General features: G+C 37.7%; 2 protein-coding genes and 1 pseudogene across 2 annotated transcripts; 2 read left to right on the top strand and 1 right to left on the bottom strand.

The window, feature by feature from the left end:
• The first annotated feature begins 245 nt into the window (after positions 1-245).
• On the top strand, positions 246-2,072 carry LOC126785412 (co-chaperone protein p23-1-like). The gene is made up of 6 exons (XM_050511097.1): positions 246-384; positions 964-1,150; positions 1,256-1,421; positions 1,522-1,559; positions 1,643-1,682; positions 1,814-2,072. The coding sequence occupies exons 1-6, from the start codon at positions 380-382 to the stop codon at positions 1,930-1,932; spliced, it is 555 nt and encodes a 184-aa protein (XP_050367054.1). The 5' UTR covers positions 246-379; the 3' UTR covers positions 1,933-2,072.
• Positions 2,073-2,806: 734 nt separating this feature from the next.
• Positions 2,807-6,077, bottom strand: LOC126785408 (probable F-actin-capping protein subunit beta). Its single transcript, XM_050511086.1, has 8 exons — positions 5,896-6,077; positions 5,712-5,782; positions 5,106-5,219; positions 4,832-4,914; positions 4,660-4,733; positions 4,397-4,516; positions 3,250-3,345; positions 2,807-3,091 (listed from the first exon to the last, which is right to left on the bottom strand). The coding sequence occupies exons 1-8, from the start codon at positions 6,022-6,024 to the stop codon at positions 3,011-3,013; spliced, it is 768 nt and encodes a 255-aa protein (XP_050367043.1). The 5' UTR covers positions 6,025-6,077; the 3' UTR covers positions 2,807-3,010.
• Positions 6,078-10,490: 4,413 nt separating this feature from the next.
• On the top strand, positions 10,491-11,633 carry LOC126783948 (RNA-binding NOB1-like protein; annotated as a pseudogene).
• Positions 11,634-13,882: the final 2,249 nt, after the last annotated feature.

Raw genomic sequence — 13,882 nt, forward strand, 5'->3', positions numbered from 1 at the left:
TAATGAGTGAGGTATTAAAATTGGATAAGAATGACACTATTATATGATGTTGATGAAACGTGAGATGCTAAAGTGTATATTTTCGGAAAGGTTAAAATAGTGTTTATTTCCTCGGGCAAAATGTTATCTTACTAATATATATGAAACTGCAACCGTCTGGATCACGGAAAAAAACAAAGGATTTGGAAATAAAGAAAAAAGGAAATTAATTGTAGAGAAGTAGAGAAGCATCTAGACCAGTCGTAGAAACCCTTGGGTTTTACGGTCTTGACCTCTATAAAAATCACTCTTAAAACCCCTCATCTACATTTCGTTTCGCTCCGTTCGTGCTCCTATCTCTCTCTAAATCTCTCTTCCCCGACTGAAATCTGCAACGATCATGAGGTGTGCATAGCTGCTCTCTCTCTCTCTCTCTGGATTGAATTTCTGGTTTTCGTATTTGGTTTGTGTAAGCATACAGTTCGAGCTATAATAAGTACTGTAGTAATTTATTCTTGTAGATTTTCAATTATCGAACTAGTCTAGGACTTTGGTTCTTCCATTTTGTTCCCTAAAAACCCAAATAAATGAAAAATGTGTGGTGAAAGACAAAAGAAAAACATGGATTCAGTAAAAATATGGTGAAAGTTGCATGAGAGACGCAGTCTCACACTGTTGTTCCTTTTGGCTTTATTTATGTCTGGAATTGTGGAAATGGAACTGTGTTATAGAACATTTGATTCTTTCATTCTTGGAAATTTGATAATTAATGAAATTGAAATGAGCAGCGAATGATGTGCCTGTGTCTTGTTATTGCTAAGAACCTTGATTGTTGTACAACTTTAACTGTTTGTACTTACTGAGCCTTGCTTTAGACAATGTTTCACTTTGTTAATGGCGTCAGAAGTGAAAGTTGTAGTCTTTATAGAACTATTCTCAAGTTTGTTTGACAGTCTGATAAGCAATTTGACATGTAATTTTCAGTCGGCATCCTATTGTGAAGTGGGCACAGCGGCCTGATACGCTTTACATCACTATTGACTTGCCTGATGCCCAGGATGTAAAGCTCAAATTGGAGCCTGAAGGAAAGTTTTTATTTTCTGCTACTACTGGAAAAGACAAGACACCTTATGAAGTAGATCTTGATCTCTATGACAAGATTGATGTGAATGTAAGTCGGCATATAAAATTGAGTTCTGACCATCCTGTGTTATATACTTACACTAGGCTGTGCGCTGTTTGTAAATTTTGTCATTGACTGGGTTCCTACCTGCAGGAGAGTAAGGCTAGTGTTGGCTTGAGAAATATCTGTTACCTTGTGAAAAAGGCTGAAGATAAATGGTGGAGCAGACTGATAAAACAAGAAGGAAAAGCTCCTGTTTTTTTTAAAGTTGATTGGGATAAATGGGTGGATGAGGATGACGAGCCCGAAGCCCAAGGACGTGAGTGTTCCTGATATGCCTTCTATAATTGTGTATGTTCATATAATTTTCTTCAAATATTCTTACCCATGTTTACCTTATTTTTAATTATAAATTTCAGCTGGAAATGACATGGACTTTGGTGACTTAGATTTTTCTGTAAGTATCTAAACCGTGGTCAATAAAGTTGTATAATGTTGGATAATCCGCGCTTTAACAATTGGTATGTCTTATTGTTACAGAAGCTGAATACGGGTGGTGGAGGTGATGCTCTTGATGATGGTGAGTTCCCGTAATATGCAGAGCAGTGCATCATTCAGTTAGTTTGATATCGTGTTGGAACTCAACCTTGAATTGAGCTATATTATGCAGTGTGTATATCCTGACTATTACTTTATATCTCGTGCTACTAGAATTCGATGATGGCAGTGACACTGAAGATGACAATGTTGAAGAAGCACCGTCTGCGACTGCAGAATCTGATATCAAGCCTCCTGCAAGTGTTGAGGATGAAGTGAAACCTCAAGTCTGATGAGAAAGCTCTCAAGTGGTGACCTTTTGACATGTTTTAGCGCCTGACGTATAAGCACATAATGAAGTAGAAGGGTTTCTTTGTATTTGTAGTTTTGTTTTTCCTTGGGAGTAGAGGTTCTCCTGTGGTACTTAATTTGATCTTGAGGGTTTCTTTTCTTTGTACTGCGTCAGAGTTGAAGTCTTTTCCTATCTGGGTTTCTTTGTCCAACTTTATGCGGCAATGTAAAGTTTGAGATCACCGAAACATGTGTATGCAGTCCGGCGTACCAATCGTTCACTTCTAGTCTTGCTGTATCCTGGGACTCCTTAAAAGTTGTACTAATCTATAAGGTTGGCTCTTCATTCAGTTGTGTAACTCGTGTTTAACACTGGGATGCATTATTTACCAGTCTACCATCTGTGATTAATTGACACTTGCAGCTAAATTCCAAATTTAACTAATTATTCTCCAATCTACTCAAATGCCTTGGGAGGCAATCGTGTTATATGGGACCGAGGAACGTTAGTGTAAGTATAACATAATCTGTCACTTCTTTTGAGATCTGGGATACAAACGACAAGCATAATAATTTCGCATGCTGCTGAAAATGGAGTACCAAGTGACGATGACAAAGTGGATTGCCAGCCTCATCAGATGATACGGCACATATCAGCATTTCTACATGCAGTGTCAATATGCAATGATAATCTGAGCAACTCTATGCTTTAGCAGTGCATTCTGGTGACCTATACCTGGGAATGGTGATCAAAAGAGTTCCATAAAGCTGCCAACGGAGTCAATCCAAGTTTAGGTGCGAAAAGGTCAAAACGGAAAGCTAGTTATGAACTAAAGACTTGGATAGAAAACTAATACGCTCCCTATAATAGACAAGGAACCAGAATCCATGTGGCGCTTCCAATTAACAACAAAACCATACACCTCATTTGTGAAGTAGCAGAGTAAGGTATCAAGTAGAAAAGGAATATCACACAAAGTATAACATATCAACCAAGTACACAAATATATATGTCACGCTGTGAAGCAAATATGAGAAACTTATGAGTAAGTTTTCCCTATTTCAGTTGTGATAGCCACCTTAGCTACTAGGCAGTCTCATCACTACTTCAGCTGGAGGTCTTAGAGTGCAAACCATTTCTTTCGTCTTCCCAAAGTAAACCTGCGATATGATTGTGTATGATAGAATATCAGATTTTTACCAATGCACACGATTTATTGCTAGATTGGTCAAGAAATCTTCCACAACGGTTCAGTAAATTTGATATATTATTTTAAAACTGTATAAAGTTACAACATGTAGAGAAAAAACCACAGTACCTGATCTAGTGAGTTTCGCAGCTTACCCTCCATCTCTTCTATCATTCTCCCCATGTTACACAGATGACCTTCTTCAAGTGAGAGTCTCATATTCATCTAAAAAGCCAAACAGAGAAAGTACTGTTGATATCCCACCCAGAATATATTATATAGGCATATGTATGGAAAAGATTTATTTTTCTCCTGAGAAGACAAGAGTCTATTACTGGTGAGCTCTAAGAGATCACAAACTGTCCAGAGAGTTTATGCGTGACAAACCAGATACAAAACCTATAAAACAATGCAAATCAAACACATCCGAAACTTTCTGATAAAGCAGCTAGTTAAACAACCTGAGGTACAGATAACCAACCAATGTGTTGATGAAACCAATGGTGTGCTGTGCTTGGACCTTATTTTGACAGCAACACAAATGTATATAGCCTCTATTAAAGTATTGAGAAAATGACATTCAACTACTAGACATTAATGAAGGCAAAAGAGAAGAAAATTTATAATTAATTTCCTTTCACAGCATCTTTTTAACATGTTTTGGCAGTTTGGATCCACTTTCTTTTGAATAACCATGATAGAAAGCAAACACAATGATAAAACACAGATAGTACTGGTTTTGGTGTACATGTCACAATATCATATAACTATGCAAGTCCTTTCCCCAACCGCTTTATGTCTTCCATAGGAGTAAATTCTTTAAAGTTTATTGCTTATCTCCATTAATTATATTTTTTCAAGCACTTTTCTCTTTGTGTTTTTTATTTCTATGTCATGCACTTCGTTGGATTAACCAACTCAACACTCTAAAATTTTTACAACAGTGTGATTGGTGCATCAAGTTCTATCTCTCAAAAGTACCTAAAAGACTCGCTATAGCAGTAAACTGAAGTAATTTGCAACCATAAACTGAGCAGCTGTTTCCTGTAAAAACAATGCCTTGTCTGATGAACACTTTCACCACTTAAAGGCTCAAACCAACATAAATTCAGATGGAAGAACAAATTCACATGGCTTTATAAGAGAAAAACCCAAGGCATCAAGAGAAATTTTCTTCACTATGCGTCAAGATACATATAAAGTAAAATAAACAGAGTTCTGGCACTATAGTGAGTGTGGCATGCGATCATTTGTTGAAATAGAATCATGTATTTACCTGTCTTCTAAGTGAACCAGACAAACTGAATGTGCCAGATGACTGATTATCAGTAGTCAACGATAGCATTACAGTGCTGGTTAAACGGTAATTGGTTGTTCCTTCCTCATCTGGACCCACCTATATAAACCCAAAGATCCACTCTGAATGACTCATTCGATAAACATTCTCACTGTGTAATTTGTGTGAAACGAGAGAGATGTGGCACATGAAGAAACCTCCCCAGAGATTGATATTTTTCCACCATGGAAAATGTACTTTACCTCAATAACATGTATAGCATCCCATGCTCCCTCCTGCAAATAACCTCTCCGACCTTGCCCTGTCTTGGAGCCATCTTTTTTCAAAAACATAATAATAAAATCATTTAGTATGTGGCAAAAAATAACAATACAGAAGCATTGCAACTAATTGAAGATGGATCAGGCAACATACCTTTTTTTATTAGAAAGCAGCCTACAAAGCCTGCATTATCGTCCTCCCACATATAAACAGATGAAATTCCACCCTCATAATACCTGCCAAATTACCGGTCAATCAAGCTGGTAAATATTCAGAAAATAAATAATCTGTACAAGCCATATATTTTCGTACAGTTTAAAAGAAGTTGAATAACTAAAAAAGAAAACAATTATGAAGTCGTTTATTGATACAATTCATTTATAAAATGAAGGAAGAAGGAAAGAACGAAGTAAGTAAAGGACCTCACTGGTCACGATAAACAGCAAAGATGTCGTTCGCTTCAATTTCAAGTTGCCTCAACTCCGAGGATGGGAGGCTGCCGTCTTCCAATGGTGGATGATACACATTTGACCACGGTGATCTATAAAGAAAAGAGACAAGGTCAGCAGTGCCAGTACTTAATACTCACTGAACAAACAAAATTATTGAAAAGAGCTTGTTACATATCAAATGCTGCAAGTACTTGATACTCACTGATCCTAAACCTAATTCTTTATCAAATGGATTCCCCTTCCTCAAATTTTTAATATGAATTTTTATGATTCTGTTGTAAATGATAGTCTAGCTGCAGCTGGCTTTGTCATTCATAATTGTGATGGTAGTCAGCTTTCAGGTTCTGCCAAAAAGTTGGGGAAAACTCGGATTCTTAGAGCTGAAGTCTTTGCTTTAAAAGCAGTCTTTGCTTTATGACATAATAAACTCCATTTCTCGAATATAACAAATTCAAACTCCACTCCCGAAAGAAATAAACTCGAATTCAGAAATCAGAATATACTGAAAATCAAAATATGAAGGCCAGATCTGTTGTATATAATCATGAAGATGCATTTGGTATAGCGAATCGAATTCAAACCTGTACGAGTCTGCATCTCTGTTATACTCGCAGAGAATGAAGTCCTTGCCATACTCGGCATCGCACAAAACCTGTTCACAGAAATTGACTCCTCCATCCTCATTTTCTATTGCAGAATATAAACCCTAACTAAAAATTCAATCCAATGCAATTGAAGGAAACAGAGGGGAAGAGAGAGGGAGACCTGGAGGGGTTGATCGACCTGAGAGAGGAGATCGGAGGAGTGCTGAGGAAGAAGAGAGAGGAGGGCGGAGAGAGCGGTGTCGATGTGCTTCGGAGGCATTCTTCGCATCAATCCCATCGCTGCTTCCATTTTCGTTCTTCTTCTTCTTCTTTTCTCTCCTCAGAGATTTTAGTCCGACTGTTTCTCAGTCACTTTTATATGACTGGGATATTTAATTTCTCCTTTATTAATTTCATTGTCACGAAAAACAATAGAGAAAAAGAAATTTTTGTTTTTCAGTTGCCAAAGGAATCCCCATCCTACTCTTTGCCTGAAGGAATCCCATCACCGCGAGCCTAGAAGACCTCCGAATGGAGTGGATAGCTCCACAAACAGCCAGTGTTGCATCCACAAGGTCTCGTACCTTGCTTAACCTGCATTAGCTCGTATCCACTATTGCAACCAAGTGTTGATAAAAGAAACTTTAGTTTTGATCTGAGTTACCTTTGCGGAACCAACTCCAATCACAGTTTTATTAGTAAATTATAAAATTATATTATTTCCCATCATAAAATAGACTAAAATTATTACTTATTTTCTAATTTTAAAAATAAATTAACTAGAAATTAGAAAATAATCAACAAGATTGAAATAAAATTAGAAAATAATCACTTATAAAATATTTTTTGAATAGTTTTGCCCTTTTTCAAACTATTTTTCTTCATCTTTTTCTTATTTTTCGTTTTTCATTGAATTTCGGCTATAACTTTGTTGTCCGGCGATAGATTTGAGAGTAGTTATTACCGTTGGAAAGATTTATCTAATCTCTTTCATATGATATTATACCCACTCTGAACCGACCATCGTACAAGGCGCAGCAACCCTAGCAAGAGGATGCCGCTGTCCATGGTGGTGTTCCAAGATATTCCGGCGAAATCGGAGCTCAAGACTCCCTAATTCTAGTTATTCTCTTCATTCTAGGCATACTCATACCAATTTCCTTTGAATTTTAACATCATTTCGAATATTTAGACATTTTTTCTCGGCATGTCACACTACCTATCACACTAACTGTCACACTAACTGTCACACTCGATGTCACACTACCTATCACCCTAATTGTCATACCCCCTGTCACACTACCTGTCACACCCACTGTCATACCCGTTAACACCTCTTATCACACTACATATCACACCTGTTGTCACACTACCTGTTACACTAAGAAGAAGAAGAAGAAAAAGAAGAAGAATGACTAGAAATACCGAACCTTTGTCTACTGTTATGTGATCTTGAATTTCGCATATTTTGACATTTCTCTCGGTATTTCACACTACCTATCACAACACAAAGTTAGTGTGATGGGTAATGTAACAGATAATGTGACAGATAATGTGACAGGTAAATTGAATGTCACACTACCGGCCACATTACCCGTTACACTATCAGTCACACTAACATTGTTTTGTGATGGATAGTGTGACAGGTGTTGTGATAGGTAGCATAACAGGTAACTTGACGATAGTTTCTTTCGTCGCCATCCTCGCCTCTGCGGAAAGCTTCCTCCGTCAATTGCACAATTTAGCCTATCCTAAACCAAGAAAACTACTCTGGATACCCATAACTACTCTAGGCACCCAGAAAACTACCTATACAACCAATGTCGTCTTCAATCTTTCACCAACGACTCAGACGCCTCAACTTCGCCATCACCGGCTGTCGGTTTCCTCACCGCCTTTCCTCTATAGCTCAAGAGTTACCACGACGCCGCTTTGTTTTCACAGAAGCTCTTGTTCTTAAAACTTGACCTCACCTCACTCTCCGATCCAACTGATACTTTGCTCAACTCACACGAAATTTTGTTGGCAAAGTACAAGCATGAGGTCGAGTTCATAGCGAAGCGAGATGGTGTGCTTGTTGTTGAGGAACATATCAAGGACGACAACATCAGAGAAATCAACATAACCCTCTGCTTCAATCAAGGCCCTCTACTTCGATCTGTGTGGAGAGATCTCGATTCACTCAAACTTTCTTTGATCTTCTAACTTTGAGATCTGCAGCTCATGGATCAGCGACTCCAATTGCTCAATTCAGCTCTTTGATTTTCCGGCGAAGCAATCTGGATTAGAGACTAGTGAGGTCGTCGAGTCGAGGACGACGAAGATCAGAATCTGGAGAAGACTTCAATACCAGGTTGTTTTAAGTCAGGCATATCGCGTAAATTTTGTGAAATTTGCGGTCAACGATTTAAGAGTTTTTTTTTTGAATGACTATTTTATAATTTTGAATTTTTTTGTGGCTATTTTCTTATTTCATGTCAAAATGGACCTTTTTTTTTATAAGAACTCCTTTTTTTATCTTTTTCCTTTCTTAGATTTATTCAGTTCTCATTTTCAAATTCTTTCCTATGTCTTTTTTAGTACATAGGGCAACGAAAGACAGGTCAATATAAATCATACAATCTTCGTTAAGTTTGAAGGGATCAAATACCTCAAATATTACAAGTTGATGCTTGAGTCTAAAAGGCTACGATTAAAGCTCAAAATAACTTAATTTTTTTTACTTTTTTATAAAATAGTCACATTTGAATCATGTAATTATAAAAAATTCAAATAATGTTTTAAAATTATGAAAAAGTCATTTTCTTAAATCTTTTAAACCGTAGACCCGAAAGTTTGCAAAAATACGAATAATGCCACCCACACTTTTTTGTCGGGTTCCACAGATCTTATGCGCCCTAACACCAAGCGCAAAGTTTTGGCAACTTCATTGAGGCAACCACATAGGTACCACGACAATGGTGAGGAGGAGGACCAAACATGGAGCACATCGGTGGATTTCGCGGCCGCAATCAGCTATAGGGAGGAGCAAGTGGCGCTTAGACTTACAGTGCAGCGATCGATTAGGGATGACTGCAACTGCGACACCAATCCTCCTCCTCGTCCTCACTACTACGCCTCTACTGAATCCATACCTTCCAACTCCCTCAACGAAGCCACGCTCTACATACTCCAACTGTTGCTTAAGGATTTACAACTTCAATGTTATATTTTCCATGTAGCTCTGCCAGTCTTTATACTCTTACTTCCTGTCCTCCAACGCTTCATCACCCAGGCTAGCATTGCCGCCAACGTCGTCATTAACAAACTCATCTTCCAGTCTCGCGTGTGCAGCTTAGCATTTTCTTTGCCAACCCGAAGGAACTTGATTATTGTTGGCATTGTGAAAAAGAAGAGTAGTAGTGGAGTTGGGTTTAGGGGTTTGGGAGCTTATATTATTGCCCAGATAATTCACATGTCACACTACCCGTCAGCATTACTTGTCACAGAACAATGTTAGTGTGACTTGTTGTGTGAGTGGTAGTGTTCTAGACATAGAAGTAGTGTGACTATCGACGTGACATCTAATGGTGTAACCACCAGTGTGACAACTGGTGTGACTCCTACTGTGGCTACTGGTGTGACTTATGGTAGGACACCTAATGTGACTACATGTGTGTCTACTAGTGTGGCAACATTAGTGTCTAAATTTGGATCAAAATAGTTGATTTGAGAAGTATAAGTCACAAGATAACATACACACATTGATACTTTCAGGATGTGAGAATCTCAAAGGATTGCCCAAAGACATTGGGAGCTTGATCAACCTTAGAAAGTTGGTGTTCACCACAAGTTGGATGTATTTGCCCAAAGTAATCAAAAGCAAGTCTTCTCTTTGACATTTCGAGGTCCACAATTGCAGTAATCTTGAATTCTTAGGTGAAGTGGTACAATCTCACTAACCTTTGGATACTTGTTACTAGCAATTATGATATTATGGAGTCATTACAACAGTTGAGTACACCATTAAGAGCCTTAGTCATCTCTAATTGTGAAAAGCTCGACATGATGAGTTTGGGAGAAGGCATTCAAGGTCCTCAATCATTTGTTGTCTCTAAAATGCTAAATTTAGAGGCGTTTTCCCATTGGCTTCAAGACTCTAAGCCGTTTCTACATAACATATGCATCAAAAATTGTGCGCGTCTCAAGGCACTTCAAAAGTGGCTACAAAGCTTGACAATGCTAAAATAACTAGGCATATAAGGTTATCCGGAATTGTTAGCCTTGCCGAAGGGAATGCATCATCTCGTTGCCTTGAAAGAATTGAATATCAATGACTGTACTAGATTGGTTGAAAGTTACAAAAGGAAAGAAGGTCACTTGTGTTGCTATGATAACACTTGACGGAGAGATCATTGCTTCAACTGATGATTAGGCAACGATTTAGTAAACTTTTTTCATGCTAATATTTATAGACTTTGTAATGTTTATTATTCGTTTCACTGAATCAAATTATTGATCATCGATTAAGTCATGAATGAAATATTATTAGATAAAGTGTTAAAACTTGAAAGCTATTAATAAGACAATAGTCATTATGAGTCTATGACACACTACATGTGCATGCTCACATCTCCTTGTGTTGTCACAAGACATGAGCTTTAATAGTATAACCATCAATTGTGTTTGAGCCCACAACCATAACTAATGGGCATGATCTTATAGGCCTGGGCAAAACCCATTACACAATTGGTAGACGCACCAGAAGGATATCAAACTCTAAGACGCCAAACAACCATGGATGCCACCATGACATTAGCCCTAGTCACTGGTTGCAGCAACATAGTGAAAAGGCAGCCAAACCCAAAGCCCTAGAAGTCTTTGACCACCCAAGTGTTGGTCACAAGCTATAAGTCCTCCAAGGGTCTAGCCTACGCGATCGTTGACATAAATGCTATCATTGATGGCGGCAAGACCCTCGTCACTACGTCGATAACTTCATCTCCATCGCTAAGGTCATCGAGGAGGTTCGTGACCCTGTTTTCAGCTACCCCCTTGCTGCACTTCCTTTCCAAATCCACTCCATGGAGCCCTCCCTTGAGTCAATCCCCAATAAAGGTCACATATTTGGTTCAATTTTTGTTATGTGATTTTATTATCGATTAAGAGTCACGTTTATACATCAGGTTTTGTGTTTTGTGTGTTTTTTTTTTGCAGTTGAGAAGTTTGCTAGGGCAATTGAGAAAATCGGGTTGATGTTAATGATTGATCATCGTCATATTGCTTTGACTTATATACTGGAGGTGTAGAAACATAAGACTGACCAGCTTAGGGGTTGTCCGCTGCCAGTGCATACTGTTAATGTTAGAGACTTTCTTGTTGGGACAATAATGTCCCTAATTTGAAAGGGTGGGAAGCTCTGGAAGACAAAACAAAAAATAAAAGCAACTATGGTTACAAGTTTCTCCCAGTGAAAGATATCAACTTGAATATTGTTAATGATTTTGAGAATCAGGAGGCAAGTGATGGCATTCAAGCCAAGAGACATGGAATATATTTTACGAGGAAGAAAGAGATAACTATTGAATGGAAGATGGTTTATATGGGGATTGATGCCTCCCAAGGACAAGTTGATGAGAATGTTGATGGCTAGATGCCTGCTATTAGTAGGAGTACACATAGAAAGTTTTGAGAAGAAAAGCTAGACTTGAGTCCAATGAGGTAGCTGCATCGGCCGATTATGATCATCAGTATGAGGAATAAACATGCAATAGTGAATGCAAGTGTTGTTATATTATTCATGAACAATGATAGTACTAAGCAAAGCTCAATGATAAGATCGTTGTTGGATGTATTGTAGCTTGTATAACGAGTGATTTTGTAGTGCATAATGTTATTATGCAGATGACTCTACAGTTGTTAACACCTAGAGCAAGGTAGATGCGCCAACCGAACGAGATATTTAAGGTTTTTAGCAATTTTGTGATATTTCAAGTCATACCCCTACAAGATCAAGTCAAAGGAAGCACGCACAACCGTCAGCAGATGATTCTCATGTCAATTTGAATATTGATGCAGATGTGGTGATTCCCACGCTAATTTTGATTCTTTGGTTAGGCCTTAAGAAAATAAAACAACGAAACAAGCTATTCAGAAATGAATGAAAGCTGTAAAGAATGGTCATCCGATGACATCCGCTATGGAATTTATAGCTACCAACCAAACTTCAATGATGTCAAAGATTGAGAAACTCGATGAGGAATATGCTCGTCTACTCCATGAACAAGAACAACAAAATTCTCTTCACTTCCAAATAAAAATGTGAAATAAGACATTTTAGGATTCAAGAAAGGGAAGAAAGAATCATGGGGATGAGTACAAATAATATGTCACCAATGAATAAGGTATATTGGCAACGAAAACAAAAGTTAATTGCAGATAAAGAAGAGAGTCATACAACTGGTGGATTAATTCCACGATGACTTATATTATCCACAATATCCATAACCACCTTTCACTAGTGGATTCACTCAACCACCTTTTACTGGTGGATACTATCCACAATCTCAACAACCAGTTTTCATGAGTGGAGTTCTCTCACATTCCACTACAAATGAAAGCACCAACCCTCACTCTAGTAATGACCCCTCAAACTAAAATTGGATTGAAAATGAAGATGAGGATGAGGAAAGTTAAGAAAGCATGTATCTTATTATGCTTATTTTAATGTTTAAGAGTTGCCGGTCATGTAAAATTTATTTTCATGAAATAAATTTTTTATTTGTATAATTGTTTATATTACACAAACATAATGAAAAATATACAAATATAAAAACACACAATTAAACACGATTATGGCTAGACTATTGCCAATTATTCAAATTTCTACCACAAATTTAGATATGCACGTCGCCTTAAACTTTCCAAAAGTTCTCAATGAGATCATCTCGAATATTTGAGTGCATATAATCAGACCTAATTTGTTGGTATCGATCCATGAAACCATTCACATGATGACCATTTCTACCAACGCGGTCAAAGTCTTCATCGGTCGGTCCTTTCCAAACAGTAGCAATCTTGTGCCTCATATTGTCTTCCTCTTCGTCATCAAACTCTAACTCTTCATCGGTATCTTTAGGTCTTTCATCTTCGACAATCATTTTGTATGATATAATACAAGTCAACATGATATATCGAACGTCTTCTTTGTCCCATCCACGAGCAACACTTTAACAATGGTCCAACATGACTGTAAAATACCAAAACATCGTTTCATATCCCACCTATACGCCTCTTGAGCCATGAAAAACTCGATTTCCTTCGGTCATGTAGGCCTTGAAATAGTTTTCACAAAAGTAGTCCACCTATGATATATACCATTTGTGAGATAGTAGCCTAAATTGTGAATTTTGTTCTTCACTTCAAACTAGACTAGAGGTGCTTAATAGTCAGTAAGTTCATTGAGCAATGAGGACTTCGTTAGGATGTTGAGGTCATTGCATGCCCCAGGTGGTTAGGCATCCAAAAGAAGGTGTGTCATATTTATGTGTCAAAAGATGTGACCGCCTCACGAATGATAGTGGGGATTTATTTTATACCACTATATTATCCAACCCAAATGGCTTGATAATTCTTCCATTCCCAATGCATACAATTGATGCTCCCAATTATTCTTGGAAAACCTTTCTCAGTTTTAGCTCGAAGTCTTCTAAGATAAACTACAATAAGAGATCAGAGGTATCCAGTAGTATACAAACTAATGATTCCTCTTTAAATCATTGAAGACACTCGATGGATGTAGATTTCGCGATTTGACAATACTCAGCTACTTGATCTGCTACAACATCTTAAGCATGAATTCATAAAGAAGATGTCATCTTCTGCTCCATAAGCAGTCTAATTTGTTTAGTAGTGTCTGATTTTTGAACAAAATATTGATCATAATGACAAAGATCACCACATATGCGTTTGAAGATGTTGGGACTCATCCTGTACCGAGTTTGAAATTTGACATCACTGAAAATAGAACATTCTACAAAGTAGTCTTGGAGCATACATTTGCCTTTTCATCCCTTACTCGAGGTCAATTTGGATGATGACCCGGATGAGAACCACACCTACAAGAAAGTTCTTCGATGCAGCAACAATTAATATCACAGTAGTATTGATCGCCATCATCTCTTCATCAT

The sequence above is a fragment of the Argentina anserina genome, chromosome 2, assembly GCF_933775445.1.
Source record: "Argentina anserina chromosome 2, drPotAnse1.1, whole genome shotgun sequence".
Lineage (NCBI taxonomy): Eukaryota > Viridiplantae > Streptophyta > Magnoliopsida > Rosales > Rosaceae > Argentina > Argentina anserina.

Excerpts from the sequence above, each read along its gene's own strand:
- LOC126785412 (XM_050511097.1), top strand. Across the intron at positions 1,422-1,521 it reads CGAGCCCGAAGCCCAAGGAC|CTGGAAATGACATGGACTTT; the intron begins GTGAGTGTTCCT and ends TATAAATTTCAG. Across the intron at positions 1,560-1,642 it reads TTGGTGACTTAGATTTTTCT|AAGCTGAATACGGGTGGTGG; the intron begins GTAAGTATCTAA and ends TTATTGTTACAG.
- LOC126785408 (XM_050511086.1), bottom strand. The coding sequence starts at position 6,024 with ATGGAAGCAGCGATGGGATTGATGCGAAGAATGCCTCCGAAGCACATC. Across the intron at positions 5,783-5,895 it reads AGGTCGATCAACCCCTCCAG|GTTTTGTGCGATGCCGAGTA; the intron begins GTCTCCCTCTCT and ends TTCTGTGAACAG. Across the intron at positions 4,517-4,659 it reads ATGCTATACATGTTATTGAG|GTGGGTCCAGATGAGGAAGG; the intron begins GTAAAGTACATT and ends GGGTTTATATAG.